This window comes from Echinops telfairi, unplaced genomic scaffold (genome assembly GCF_000313985.2).
Source record: "Echinops telfairi isolate 266 unplaced genomic scaffold, ASM31398v2 ScPeMD7_7475;HRSCAF=8513, whole genome shotgun sequence".
NCBI lineage: Eukaryota > Metazoa > Chordata > Mammalia > Afrosoricida > Tenrecidae > Echinops > Echinops telfairi.
This window is the reverse complement of record NW_022111379.1, coordinates 31,359,244-31,374,038: the sequence shown is the minus strand read 5'-3', so window position 1 is coordinate 31,374,038 and position 14,795 is coordinate 31,359,244. Positions and strand designations below refer to the sequence as shown.

Sequence of the window (14,795 nt, the reverse complement as noted above, 5' to 3'; positions counted from 1 at the left end):
CCAGCCTCTCATCCCCTACCCTATCCAGCCTCTCATCCCCTACCCTATCCAGCCTCTCATCCCCTACCCTATCCAGCCCCTCATCCCCTACCCTATCCAGTCTCTCATCCCCTACCCTATCCAGTCTCTCATCCCCTACCCTATCCAGTCTCTCATCCCCTACCCTATCCAGTCTCTCATCTCCTACCCTATCCAGTCTCTCATCCCCTACCCTATCCAGTCTCTCATCCCCTACCCTATCCAGCCTCTCATCCCCTACCCTATCCAGCCTCTCATCCCCTACCCTATCCAGCCTCCCATCCCCTACCCTATCCAGCCTCCCCTTTCACACAGGCTCCCCCCCCACCCCCCTCTGACTCGTGGCTCTGAAACAGGGGCTGGTGGGACCGTCCTGTTATGGGCTTGACAGTGTTTGCCCTGGAACCCCTAGGTGGGTGCTCGGTAAGAGGGCACTTCTGTGATGGAATCACAGTTGTCACTCTAGTCTGGCAGGGTTCATTTAGCAACTTCCAGAAGGCTTCTTGCCCAGTACCACAGTCTCCGCTCAGCTCAGAGATGGAGGTGACCCTCCTTCTAAACCGTCCCATCTCTGCCTGTTCATGGCTTCTTGTCCCTCGCCTACCACTCCAGGGGAAGGTAAGGCGGGGAGTGGGCAAGCAGGAGCAGAGACCCAGCCTCGCCCTCTCTCACGCTCAGTGTGATCCTGGGCCAATGCTTTCCCTCTCTGATCCCCAGCCTTCAAAGCACCGAAACAATTCATTTCAAGGGGCCTGAGCATTGACTCCATACTATTGGTTCATTTGGGGACAAAGGGGAGAGCCTCAGTCCTTTGCCTTTGGCACTTTCTAACATTCACCCAGCCCCTCCTTCCCATGTAAAAAACGTTTTCTCTCAGAGCCAAGAGCACCAGGCCTCAGAATCGGTCCCCTGACACTGCTTTGCTCTCAGCTCACTCACACCTCCTAAGGTTTTCTGGGAGCCTGGCTTCAGGACCAGCACGCTGGTTGTCCCTTTCCCTGGCCGGCTAGAAGATCTTTCTTCTGCTGTCAGTGGATTCAGGGGGAAAGCAGGGCGTTGCTTGGAAGGAGGCACAGAAAAGCACAGAGACAGCACAGAGGGATAGCACAGCCAAGGAGGAGGTGGACACATGATGCTTGGGACACAGTGGGCGGGCGGAGCGTTTTTTGTGTGTGCAAGTTGTAGGGTGTTGAAATCACCTCAGTCAGTGGGGCCTGATGGGACCTTTAATAAAGGGGAAAAAGAATGGAGTGGGACCGAAAGTAGTGGTGCTCATACACAGTCATTCTGTGAAATGCTGTCCGTTACGTGTCTGGGCGTTGTCTACTGGGGATGACAGTGTCAAATACAGCTTTGCTGTATGTTGTGATAAAAGAAGTCTGGATCACATGGTTCCTGCCTGAGATCTCTCAGGGTCCCTCTGGCAGCTACTGCCCATGACGATCACACACTTAGCTGTTATTTCCTCGCCATCTGCCCCTAGGTCTGAAGGACAAGACTTGTGGAGCACGGTGGAGAGTGTTAAAAAGTGTGCCATGTTACCCTGGAGCTGAGAGGTTGAGCCGGTCTGCTGGCCTGCAGGGTCTGAGCAGTCCTCTCCATGTGCCCATGTGTGTAAAGGACCTCTCTCCTCTGGGGAAGGGAGATGTGAGGGCAAGTGATGGCAAGCTGACCCTGTACGATGGATGGAAGGGCGCAAGGGGTTTCTGAAACACTGAAGGCCTTCCGGGGTCTCTGACTGCCCAAACCTTACCACGGGGCTCTGCTGCTCACTGCAGTGGATTTCCCTGAGGTCCTGGGGGGCATCACCTGCTGTGGGAAGGTGATTATGGGAAGGTGATGGATTTGCCACTTTGCAATGGTTGCAAGTGGCACTTGGAGCCCAGAACCAAACCTCTGTGCCTGTTTTCTACCTTCTTAGTGAGGCATCTGACAGGACTCATCTCATCAACACACACACACACACACACACACACACACACACACACACACACACACACGGCAAACCCATACTTAATCAATCGGACAAAACCCCGAGCTGTGCAGTTCAGAGTGTCTGGGGTGGGATGGGCTTTGAGACACCTGAATTAACAGGAAGCAGAGTGTGGGCGTTATGGAGCCAGGCCTCCTAGCCACAACCCTGTGTGGGCACCTGCCTCTCTCAGGTGGGACCCCGCCTCCAGCTGACCGGTGCCCAGGTCTTGCCTAGGGCTATTTGGAGACCACCCCCTCCCCCCACCCTCACTTGATGTTTCTATCTAGCCAGAAGCAAGCAGCTCCTGACCACGTCGTCCGTCGAATGGCAGCGATCAGGTGGTGTCAGCTACCACAAACAAGAAGTGCACCCCTTCTATATCGAACCCCAGGAGAGGAGGCTGGTGACCAGCGACTGTGTCCCTGCCACCTTCCTCCCTTTCCCTTCTTCACCCTTCTCCCAGGGGCCCTAGGGTGGGGCAGGCTGCTCTCTCTTGCAAGTCTCTGCTGGCTCTGGTAGGCTTCGCTGTTCCCATCTGGGGCCCTGTGGAGGGCACTCAGGGAGGGCCAGAGGGAGCACTTGGGGCAGGACTGTGTGGGCTGTGTCCCTGGGGGTCAAGGGCCAAGGTTTTGACCTGCGGTGGAGGGCAGTTCACTCTCTCACCCTCACTGCGACTCACAGTGACCCGCTAGGACAGGGTAGAACTGCCCCCAAGGGTTTCCTAGACGGTGACTCTTCATGAGAGTAGAAAGCCACATCTCTTTTTCCCCAGGGGGCAGCTGGTAGTTTCAAACTTTGGTCTTTACAGTGCTTAACCTGCTGCAGTAGCGGTGCCTCTCTGGGACTGAAAGGGTGGTAAAACGGGGAAATGCGGAAGGAGGAAGAATTTAGTGGAATTCAATCTCAAATCTCTCAGCCACACTTGTTTTTTCTCTGGTTCTTTGAAGAGACTGTGCTTTTAAAGAAACCAGCAAAAGGCATGTGGCAACCACCCGTTGACATCTCTCCAACAGCATGTGTTCACTGAGAGTTCTCACAACATTCCCGGAATGCTGTTTATTGATACTTCCTTTCCAAAGACAAGGGGGCTTCAAAAAGTTTGTGGGAAAATGGAAGTGAAAGAGAATGGAATTTCCCCACGCCCTTTTGGAAGCCCCGCCCCGGAGTATAAGCATACCTTTGATAGACATTGGGAAACCCAACCAGAGGAGGGACTTGCTTTATTGGGATATGCTCCTGCTGCGGTGGGCCGCACCCACCCCCAGACCCTCTCCCAGGCAGGCCTGACACTAATGGCTTCACGTGACCAGAGGCAGAAGATGAGATAGAGACGGTGAGAGGAGTGACTTCTTGGGGCCCCTGAGAACCCCACACTCTAGTTTCAGCGTTTGGACTCACAAAGCCACTGGGCTGGATGGGGTGCTTCGGGGATGGGTTTGATGGTCAGCTGGCTGCCTCCCTCCTCCATAACCAGTCTCATCCTTCACTCGGGGACAAGCTTTCATGCCGCAGCCTGGCTCCAACCCCTGTCCCTTTCGTTTCTCCAAATCAAGAGCGTTCTAGTCAAGTGAAAGACAGAAGGCACAGCCATTCAAATGTCTGTGGGGTTGAGATCAGACGAGGCCGGTAGAACTGGACTCAGTCCCGGAAGTGCTCAGGAGCACACCTTCCTGCTGGATTTTCAGCGTGGAGCCGAGGAAGGCAGTCTGATCACTGGGAGAGTGAGGGAGGCCCTGGTCTGAATGGCCTTCACCATGCTGTGGTTTGGGGGAAGGAGGGGCGCAGACGGGGTTGTAGGTGGACTAGATACTATTGGTGAGCATGGTTAGGGGGAAGGCAGGATGGAGGATTTGGGGATGAAGTCTTGGCTGGTAAAGGCAGCAAGGCCAATCTTGAGCAGGGGCACATGCACAAAATTGAGTTTTAAATGTCAGGCAGGAAACGATGCCTGGGACATAGCAACAGGGCTAAGAAGCTACTTGGCAAGGCCTATCCCAGAGCTCCCTGTCCAGAAGGGACACTGACCATGGCCACCAGACGACAGCCTCCATCCCTCTGTCCACTCCCCCATCTAGGCCAATAGACCTCTAGGGCCCAGGGCAGGGTCTGCCCGTCTCTACGTGAAGACCTTAGTGCCATAGGAGAAAGGTGCAAACCCACGTGCCCTCCTCCCCGTCTTCCTAAGTCTCCATAGGCAAGAACCTGGTTTGCATAAAGCCCTCGGCTCCCAGAGTGCCTGGAGGTCACCTCTGCCTTGTATTGGGAGAACCAGGGCATCTGGGAGCGGCCCTTACACAGGCCCCTAGGTACCCTGAAAGGGGGCAGATAGTCAGGATGGGGACCACCGAGGCAGCAGTGGAGGCTGCGGCAGACGAGGAAGCATGTGAAGGAGGCAGATGGAGCAGCACCCCCTTTGCCACCCCCCCCAAGGGGGCGGACGGACAGACGGACGGACAAGTTGGTGAATGCATGAGGGGGTAGCTCCCCACAAGCACAGTCCACAGGGCCTCTAGGGAGCCCGGGCGGAAGAGAGATGGCCGGACAGCACAGATGGGCACAACATCTGTCTGAGGACACAGAGTGGAGATGGTCGGAGGCAATGGCACACAGAGCTGGCGCAGGACAGACCAAGAGCAGCAAGAAGACAAGAACAGGCAGCCCGCTGACAGAGCCCCCGGGGGGAGCGGTGCTCCTTAACCTCCGCCAGGGTGGCAGGGTCTGACTGTCCCAACCCCCAGCTTCGGGAAGTAGACGAACTCTGCAGGGCTCGCTGGCTTCCTCTCCGAAGGTAGGGGAGTGGGCTCTCAGGAATCTGGAGCCCAGGGGCCTCCCGGGCTCCCTCCGAGGCCTAGTGAGCAGCCTGGCAGAAGGTGGGCTGGCAGACGGGGACCAACCAATTGGAACATGTGTTCAGGGGCCGCAGGTGGAGGACTCTGGGCACATCAGTGGAAGGAGGTAATTCTCGAGTTCAGAAGCCCGGAATTAGCGAAGACCAGGAGTGCTAAATGTATAGTCCGCACTTCACATGCGTGCGCAGCCCTCGGGAGTGCAGTGGGCTGGACTTCCCTGGCACAGCTCTCCTGGGGCCCCAGAGGAGGTAGCCTTGGAGGCTGGCCTGGGCTCAGTCCTAGTTCGGCCACTCTGGTCATATGCCCCTTGACTCTGCGCGAGCCCTTCCGTTTCTTGGTCTGAAGAACAGGGTGTTCTGAGAAGCTGCCCTGTAGCCCTGGCTCTCGATGATGGGGGCTATATTGGCCCTCTGCCCAGGTAACCTTTGAATTGTCTCCAATATTTGTGCTGTTGTTCCCGACCGGAGGGGGCTGCTAGTGGCCAGAGTGAAGCGTTAGCCTGGCCCCAAGGACCATTCTGCAAGGGAAGGAACCCTTCCAGACAGAGAACGCCGGTGGGGTGGCCAGGATGGCTCTGTGAACCATCCGTGGTCACTATTGGTAAAATGGTGTTTCTTTGATTGCAAGATGCCATTGTCTAGAAAATGCTCTCCCGATGTGATGCCGACCCCTCATACACACAAGGGAATGCAGTCCCAATCAGTGAACAGGTTGCCGTTTTTTTCAGAGACAACCCGATGTCAGAAATATTACGATGTAAAGGGAAAAATGTACATTCTAGACTCAAGGAAGCAGGCATCATGCGTGCGGAGCATGGTCATTAAGCTTGTTGGGATCCCAGAGTTCCCACAGCGCATGCGCCTCTTCAGGAACCCCGCTCCCCTGCCCCCACTGGGGCCCTGGAACTTCCTGGCAGATCGTGAGGGGACAAGGGACCTGGGCTTCGGGGTAAGGGCATCTAGAGGTTATGTGGCTAGACAGACAGACCTCCTGCTGCAGCCTGTGCATGGCCCTGCAAGGGTGGCTCTAGGCTTTAGAAAGGACAGGGACAAAAGGACACACACTTACTTTTTCAGAGCTTCTCTCAGATTCTTAAATCTGCCCTCTGATGACACAAGCTTTTGGAGCTTATCAATCAGAGCTTTTGTCTAGAAGGAATTAGAAGCATTTACTCACACGTGGCTCCCATGGTGGCCCGCCGCTCTGGCCCACGCTCCAGCATGCTCCCCTCCACGGCGCAGGCGAGGGGGGCCGCACCTCATTCGCTTTGCCTTGTGCAGGGCCCGACGGGTCTTGGGGTGGGGGGCTTTCTGGGGCCCGGGGCCCTGGCCTCCTTGATCAATGTGCCTTTGCTCCTGCACACACTGCTGAGCAGCCCACGGGCAGAGGCTGTGGGGACCTGCGCTTTGGATTTTAACACTGGGGCGTGGCCTGGGACCCTGGGCCTGGTATGCAACTTGAGTTTCCCCATCACACTCTCTCTCAGGATACTACCCTCCAGGGACGGGGATTGGCAGTCTGTCTCACACTTCCATTTCACCCTCTGGCAACATCACTGAGAGGACACGTGCCAGGGTGAAAGCCGATCAGAGAACTGGTCAGCCCGGAAGAAAAGGTCTTGCTGGAGAGGGGCACGCCCACCACAAAGGGCCTTATCTGCTAAATGACCAGCTGGGCTGCATGCCCACAATGGGCTGAAGCAGAGTTTCTGGTGGATGGCGACTGTCTAGAGGCTGGCTGTGTGTGGCAAGGAGAACGTGCTGGGCCGGTGTGGCTTTGCTTGCCTTTCCCTGGGGGGCCGAGGTAGGGAGCAGGCCTCTGCCTCCTGCCTTCTCAGTTTTCTCCTTTATGAAATGATCAGTCCACTGACCTCCTCTCCGGTTCTGCGGTCAGAATGCAGAACATCATGGGGAGACCATGATGAAGGAGGGTGGTAAACCAGGTGCCCCGAAATGCCCTTTGGTCTGAAAAGGACACTGGCCGTAGGGGTCAAGCACACACTTATTTTGGGTGTGGGTGTGTCAAATGTTTATCCTAGACAGCTGCCCATAGGAAATGTAACTCACTCATCATTCTGATGGAAGAAGAGATCAGCGTGCCCAGGGAGGGCCAAGGGAACCACCCAGTCCATTATCAACAAGGAGAAGGAAGGTAGCCAGCTAGTTTGGACTTACTCAGCCAAAAGCGAACAAAAACGTTGTTCTGGAACCGATGAGAGAGCCAAGAGCCAAGAAGGCCTCTAGTCCAGGGCAGACGCTGCTGCGTCTGCTGGGAACGCCTGTTCTCATGTAAGAGGGAAAGGCTAGAAGCCCAGCCGTCCCTGTTCCTCCAGGAGGAGGTGCGGGTTTGAGCTGTATCCCTCCCACCTCATCTTTTCCACCCACGTGCTGAGAAGACTCAGTGTGGTGTGAGCTTAGATGTGAGCAGTGAGTTGCCCAGAGACTGGGGTCTCGCTGGGCTCTGGCCCTCACCCTTGGTGTATACCCATGGACAGGCCAACACGCCTCTCACCTGCTGGGCCTCAGTTTCCATATCTGGAAATACAGAGGCACGGTCCTCAGGGCTGTGCTGTTTCAGATGGCCTAGAATTGTGAGTGATAGAGTAGACCCGGAGGCCCTGGTGGCCAGGTGACCGTGGGTGAAGTGTCGCCTTGCTTCCAGGTCACGAACATGTGGGGTTTCTGAACACACCTGGGGCCAATCTGTGGCCCTTAGCTGAGCAGACCTGGATCGCTCGCCTTCTTGCTTGCTCCGTGTATCTGCCCTCTGGCTTGCCACAGGAAGGAGCTGTGGTGTTGGGGAGACTACAGAGCCCAAGCATAAAAAAGTGTGTTCCAACGTGAGTCAGGTTAAGGATTCTTTTGTCCAGGTCAGGAAGAGCCATCACTGAGGACTCCGGGCCCTGGATCTAGGGCCCCTCGGGAGCATGGGCATCAGTGGGCAGAGACAGGGGGATCCCGGGAAGACGTCCCTGAAGCTGGGGACCACAGGAGCTGGCCTTGGAGGCAGTGCCAGGAAGAAAGATGATCCTGTGGTTTCCTGACCCCCCTTCTTGTTCCCCAAAGGGACGGACGACTCCAGGGGGCCAGAGTTGTTCTCTCCCAAATTCACGAGACGGCAATGGTGGAGAACACAGTGAAAAAAGACTGCTGGCCTAAGAGACACCTTTGTCTCCCCCAAAATACAAGTGTCCTTAGGAGAGGTAACACACAAAACCCTACGAGCCATTTGCACCTCCCGGGAGGATGGCCACCGGATCCTTTCCGAGGAACGTCTTTGTGCAGATGCAGTACAGAGAGGGGCTGGAAGAAAAAGAAAGGAAGGGAGACCAGAAGCCCCACCTTGAACCTGACTGCTTAGCTCTTTGGTCACAGGTGGGGTTGGATTTAGACATCATGTTTTTCTGGTTTCAGCTGGCACATTTAAAAGGGCGATGAAACTCGGGGTGCGTTTCAGGTCCTCACTACGCATTGTCCTCAAGTTGATTCCAACTCATAGTGACCTTTCAGGACAGAGCAGAACTGCCTCTGTGGGTTTCGGAGGTTGTAAATTTTTATGGGAGTAGAAAGCCTCATCTTTCTCCTACAGAGTGGCTGATGGATTTGAACTGCTGACCTTGAGGGTAGCAGCCCAACGAGTTATCAATTATGCCACCAGGGCACCTCTCAGGGCCTCTAGGGAATGTGACCATTTTCTGTTGGTCCTAAGTTTCTGTGGAATACTTGTAGGGAGACAGGGAGTCATCCCTCGCTGGTGCTGACCTGGCCATGACCATGGATCTTGGGAGCTCTTGGAGCCAAGTGCCACACACATGTGCCACTTAACACAGGGACTTTGAAGATCGAAGACACATGCCCTGACTCTCCAAAGAGAAGGCAAAAATCTTCAGAGGGCCACGGTGGGTCCTCCAAATTCCAGGAAGGGATAATGATAGAGAATGAGGCCAAGATATTTATCACATGGGTGTGTGTGTGTGTGTCCAGAAACCACCCCTCAGGGGTATGGGAATGTGAAGTCAGACCAAAATGCTTCAGGAAAAGATGGCATCGTCCAGATGATAGAGCGCAGAGCAAGCAAGACATCGACCCGGAGTGGGCCTCTTGAACCCCAGAGGAGGCCTGCCTGAACCGTGGCAGGCCAAATCAGCCTGGATGAGTTTGAGGCCTGGAAGCTGCCTTGCTCAACTCCTGACTGCAGTGCCTAGCAGCACATGCTCTGCGTGGCCGACGTGCCAGCAGGGCTGAGCTCCTTGGCTCCCAGCCTGTTCTTTGCAGAAGAAGCCCACTAACAAGAGTGGCATCATCTCATGTCCTTCCTCTGCTCCCAGATTCTCTGTGAGGACCATCCTTATGGGGGTGCAAGACCATAAGGGAAACCGGGTGGGGGGGGAGTGTCTGCAGCATGTGACAGTCCTGGTGTCAGTGGCTGGAGTGAACAAAAGACAGAGGCACACTGGAGGGCTATCTTGAGCCTGGCTGCTTATTTAAATAGACAGGGTTAGGGGGCCATCTGCCTGTTTGGTGGGTGACGATCTTGAGCTACCATTGGCATGGGACGGGGAGAGTTAGTGAGGACTTGGTGACAAATAGAACAATGAGGGATACGCAGTATGCAAATCCAGGCTGCCCCAGAGGAGATAGACCCCCACGCTCACCCACCTGAAGACTATAGAGATGACTGCTAATTAATCAATACCTTTGGAGTGTACTCAGTCTGTTGGGGGACCTGCCTAGCCTCCTCCATCCATGTGGACTGGTGTTGGGACAGGTACCACGTGGCCCCAGCCCCCCAGTGTGCTTTCCTTCCAGGAGAGCTGCCTTCTCACGGCCCCAGTGCAGGGAACATCATTCCAGAGGAAGAATCCACCAGAAGGTTTCCCAGAACCATGTCTGAATGAAGAAAGATCATCAACTATCCAAAGCCTAATGAGAACCGATTCATTCTTTGGTGGCCAGAAGGGCTGGTGAAATGAAGAGTCATTCAAGGGACTTGCAGGGTCATCTGGCCCCTGTTTGGTGACACTGCAGATCCCCACGAAGGTACCACTCTTCTGTCCCCAATTCAAGGAGGAGACTATGGGATCAGTAATCACTGCCCTATACGACCCACTGCAGGTGTTCGTCCTGAATCCCAGTGCCAGGTCTTGGGTCTGATATTCACTCCCTAGTTATATGGAAGAGATTCTCCGTTTCCCCGGGGGAGTGTTGGCCCCTAGCTCTGTCCTTCATCCAGTGGATACCCAGCGGACAGCCCTCTGGCCTCCCTGTCACAGGCCCAGCCTAGCCCCAAGTGGGCAGTGAGACCAGCCCCCTCTGCTCGCACCTGCTTGGAGACCTTGAGCCATGTCTTTTTGAGCCGAAAGATGGCACTCCTGTTCATCGACGAGGTGATCTCCAGCACGGCATTGTAGTTGTGCAGGCAGCGGCATATGTCGGCGACAGCTACCCACTTCTCAATGGCGCTCACCCTTACATTGATGTCCTCATTGCGAATGATTTCCGAAGCGATCAAGTTACTGATCTTTAAGCCAATGCAATGACAGGAAAGAGTAAGAGCAGGTTAAGTCCTGGAAAGACGACACAGAGCATTACGCGCAGACGCTAGGCTTGCCTGACTGAGAACCCCAAAGAAGGGAGTAGAAAACAACTAGAACAAGTCCCAGGGCGTCATAACTCAATATATAACAACGAAAGGGGTTCCTGAATGAGGGGCTTTTAAAAGTTCATGGAAAATGTCCAGTATTTTTCAATTCAATTTCCCCAAAATAAACTGAATGCTATCGAGTCCATTAGGATAGGGTAGAACTGCCCTTGTGGGTTTCTGAGACCAATTCTTTACGGGAGTAGAAAGCCTCATCTTTCTCCTGTGGAGTGGCTGGAAGTTTCAAACTGCTGACCTTGTCGTTAGCAGCCCAATGCATAACCCGCTGTGCCACTAGGGCTCCCGCATCAACTATAACTAATTAGAAAATACAACGAAAAGGAGATTACCTTTAAAATAACAATCCGAATTATAAATTACCTAGGAACTTAATTCATTGAAAAGTAGAGGATGATACATGAAGAAATAAAAAGTTATGGGCACATACTACAGGTTGTTTGCTATATCATGATCAGAGTGGAGTTTTCCCCGGAATGCAAAGGTGGAGTGTTAGGGGGATTCACCATATCATCCAAGGAGATCTCAACACCATGTCAACAGATGCAGACTTGACATAGCTAAGCAAACATATATTTCAGCACTCATTCATGATAAAGCTATTAGCAAACAAGGATAGAAAAGAATTTCTTTCACCTGATACAGAAACAAACATTATCCTAACTGGAGAAATACCAGAAGCAATCCCTTTAACATGAAGAACAGCACTCACTCTCGACCTTTCCATTCAGCCCTGTTTGCAGAGGGCTGGGACTGACACCCTCCTACCATCAAGCCCATTGACTCACAGCAAACCCTCTGCACCGAGAACAACTGCTCCCTCGGGCTCCTGGCTGTTCATCTTCCCGGGAGCCAGCCGCCAGCCTCATCTCTCTCCCTTGGTGTAGCTGGTGGGTTTGAATTGCTGATCTTCGGGGTGGGGGTGGGGGGGCTAACTACCAATGTCTAACCCATGTTGCCAGCAGGGTTGTTAGGGTGGGGGCTTGGGCGGGGCAAACGAAGCACCCAAGGACACAAGTGCTCACCCCCTCATGGCCATCGCTTTGATTCGACTGACTGCGACCCTATAGGAAAGGGCAGAACTGCCCCTGGGGTTTTCTGAGACCGTAAATCTTCATGGAAGCAGAGCGCTTTGTCTTTCCCTGGAGACGTAACTGGAGGTTTTGAACTGCTGACCTTATAGTCAGCAGCCCAATTGGTAACCCACTACGCTTCCCAGCCTCTTAGGAGGCAAGGACAGGCACCTGAAAAAGGAGAGGATCCTTAAAGCCTGGCTGCAGCACTCCCTGCTTGCCTCACCCTAGATCGGGCCCTCTTAGGGAAGATACCAGTCAGCGCTGCTGATGAAGACAAAGGAGGGAAAGTGTAAGGGTTGCGGAAAGAAGACACGTCGAACTGCTGGGAGAGCCTGCAAAACAGCCTTTCAGGCTGCCTTGACGCTCACTGCCTGAAGGCACACACTCTGGCTCGGGCGGGGTGGGGTGAGAGAATGGACTTTAAGAGAGATGGCCAAACGCCAAGTAGTTACAAGGTGTGGCAGTTACATACTATCCTGTCAACTTGCAAAGCGGTGGAGTCTAGCCTGTCAATCAGGTTGCAGTTTGATGACCTCATTTGGAGGTGCAAAGGAGATAAATTGCTCATTCACTCCCTGTGAGACATTCCTGTTGACAAGCCACATGGAGCTACACTGATAGTCAAAGCCCTGGAGCTGGAGGAGCCATGTGGAGACCCACACCAGCGCTGAGATACTTCCACCACCACTGGATCCACGAGACTTGCCACCCACTCGCCCGTGATCTTTCTTCCTGCATTTGGCGTTATTGCCTGGTCGCACAAGTCTGAAGAGGAATTTATGGACTCGTATTGACACGTGGGGTAATATCAGACTTATGGACTTGGTCTAGACTGGGCTGGGATGTTTTCTTAATGTACTATTGCTCTTTGATTTAAAGCTCTGTCTTTCACACACATGTCTAGGAATCTGTTTTTCTTGTCCATCCAGACTAACACACAAGGACAGCCTCAGAGGCTGACTGCACCTGTCTCTCCTGCTGGGCAACCTGGGGGATGGACTTTTGCCTGCGGAGCATCCTCTGTTTCTTCCTCACAAGAGGAGATGACGAAGAGTAAATGAGAGGATGCTAGGAGACCCTTAGCACAGAAGCAGCACAGGGCAAAAGGCCAATCAAATGTGCACGTCAGATTCTTGTCTTTCAGTCACTGGAGTCCTGGGCACCAGTTGGGATGGTGGGAGGGGGAGGGACACTTTTCAATGCTTTTTTTTTTTTGGCCTGGTTCAAGGTGTGTGTAAGTTGTGTTCAAGTTGGTGTGTGCTGTGTGGTCAGATTTGGTGTTCACGTGGGTTTCCTGAGGGCTGGAGACATGTGGGTCTTCATTCTGATGATGGGCTTGGTACACAGGAACCATTGTGCACTGAGGGGCAGTGGGACAGGCTCCACAGGGCTCCTCTCCTGGGCTGTAGTGTTATGGTGGATGGGTGGGGGTGCCCTCCCAGGATGCAGTGTGTTTGGCAGGGAGCGAGGGCCAGCCATCCCTCCGTGCAGTTACTGAGTAGAATCTTGCTCCCCAACATCCAGCCCCTGAGGTGCTTTCCTCGCATTGCTGAGCAAGTTCAGGGAAGCAGACATCCCCACCAAGGCTGGCACAGGGCTGGGCGTGGTCCCTGTGGCTCCGGGGGCTGGGTCTGGGCAAAGCTGGTCAAGTAGCCTGTGGAGTTATAGATATGTCTCAGCCAGCAACGGGAGGCTACGAGCTGCCACACACACTCCGAGACCTTGGCCACTTGTGCTTCTGCACCCCCAGTTTCTTGATCAAAAACGGGACACCAGTCCCCACCCTTGGGGGTTGCTGTGAGGTTTCAATGAGATTACAAAGCCTGTGAAGCACACAGCGGAGTCCGGGGGAACCAGTCCTCTGTTAGCCTTTTGCGAATGCTCCCTGCAGTCGTGACTCTTGTCTAGGAGTGGGAGATGGGGGGTGAGGGGAAGCCCCGGGCACTGTGTGACCTCCAATTCTCTGCTGCCCTCGTGTTTCCCTGAGGGGCCTCCAGGAGCCAGGGCTTAGTGTCCTAATTAGTCAACCAGGCCCTTCCTAGCAACGCATGTGGGGCTGCTTTTCGGGTTCAGCTCAAGGTTGCTGGGGAAAGTTGGGGCTGGGGAAGTCTAGAAGGAGGGGATGGAAGAGATGGCTACTATGCTATCCTGATCCTACCCAGGCACCCTGAAACCCAGTCTTGGTCAGGACTCGGCTCTGTGGCCTCTGGTCTCTTTAACGTTACCCTAAGCAAAAGGCACGAAAGGGCGATGGAGGGAGGGGGTGTCAAAACACCCCTTCCAGGGCAGTTGAAATTCAGAGCCCCAAGTTCAGGAGATCAGAGGCCTCTGGGTAAGAATGTACACATTAGAAGCAAGTTGTTTGTCAAGGCTCTAGGCCAGGGGTCCTAGAACTTTCTAAACAGGGGCCAGTTCACTGTCCCTCAGACCATTGGAGGGCCGGACTATAGTTAAAAAAAAACCAACTATGAACAAATTCCTATGCACACTGGACAAGTCGGCTGCTAAGCAGGACAGGCAGCAGCGGTAAAACATCTGGTTGGCCGGATAACTGTCCTCGGCGGGCCGCATGTGGCCCGCGGGCCGTAGAGGACCCCTGCTCTAGGCTGAAGAGCCAGTGCCTTTGCATGTTTGCCCTGATTGTGGAAACCAACGTCCAGACCATCAATAAACTTATTCATGAACTAGGAAACACCGGGTTAAAATGGGGTGAAGCCTCATCTTGGTGGAGCTCCTCCTTGTACTCCTTCTTAGCCCCCATATTAGGGCCCATAATTTTAGTTACAATTTTGCTTCTAATTGCCCCCTGCCTTATCCAGCTCTTACAGAGTCGACTCAGTGAAATCACCCACATAGCAGTCCATCAGATGATGTTACAACAATACCAACCTCTTCGCCCTGTGCCGGGGCAGGAATTCCAGTACTCTGCCTGAATACCCCCCCTTTCCACTCCTGAACTCGTCATCCTTTTACCAGCAGGAAGCAGCTACAGAAGAGACTGACTCCGCCCCTTTTCACTATCAGGCAGAGTCTGGTATGCCTGGTCTTGGCACAAGGGACTCCATTTTGAATCCGGCACCTTCTTGGTTCTCAGAACTCACCTCTCATGGGCCTCCCTCACATCGGCCTCCCCTCCCCTCGCTGAAAATCACCAGTTCTGAGAACCAGATATCTGTGAGAAAGAATGTTCTTTGAAGATATGTTTACTTCACCTGCCCC

At 54.0% G+C, this 14,795-nt stretch overlaps 1 protein-coding gene across 1 annotated transcript in view; it reads right to left on the bottom strand.

Annotated features, from left to right (window-relative positions):
- Positions 1–14,795, bottom strand: part of RASGRF1 (Ras protein specific guanine nucleotide releasing factor 1) — an 86,370-nt gene that overhangs the window by 2,530 nt on the left and 69,045 nt on the right. Inside the window, exons 22-25 of the mRNA XM_045285692.1 lie at positions 14,272–14,294; positions 10,165–10,362; positions 5,911–5,990; positions 4,241–4,304 (exon numbers count right to left, since the gene is read on the bottom strand). Of these exons, the coding sequence (XP_045141627.1) occupies positions 4,241–4,304; positions 5,911–5,990; positions 10,165–10,362; positions 14,272–14,294 (365 nt within the window). The remainder of the gene's footprint in view (positions 1–4,240; positions 4,305–5,910; positions 5,991–10,164; positions 10,363–14,271; positions 14,295–14,795) is intronic.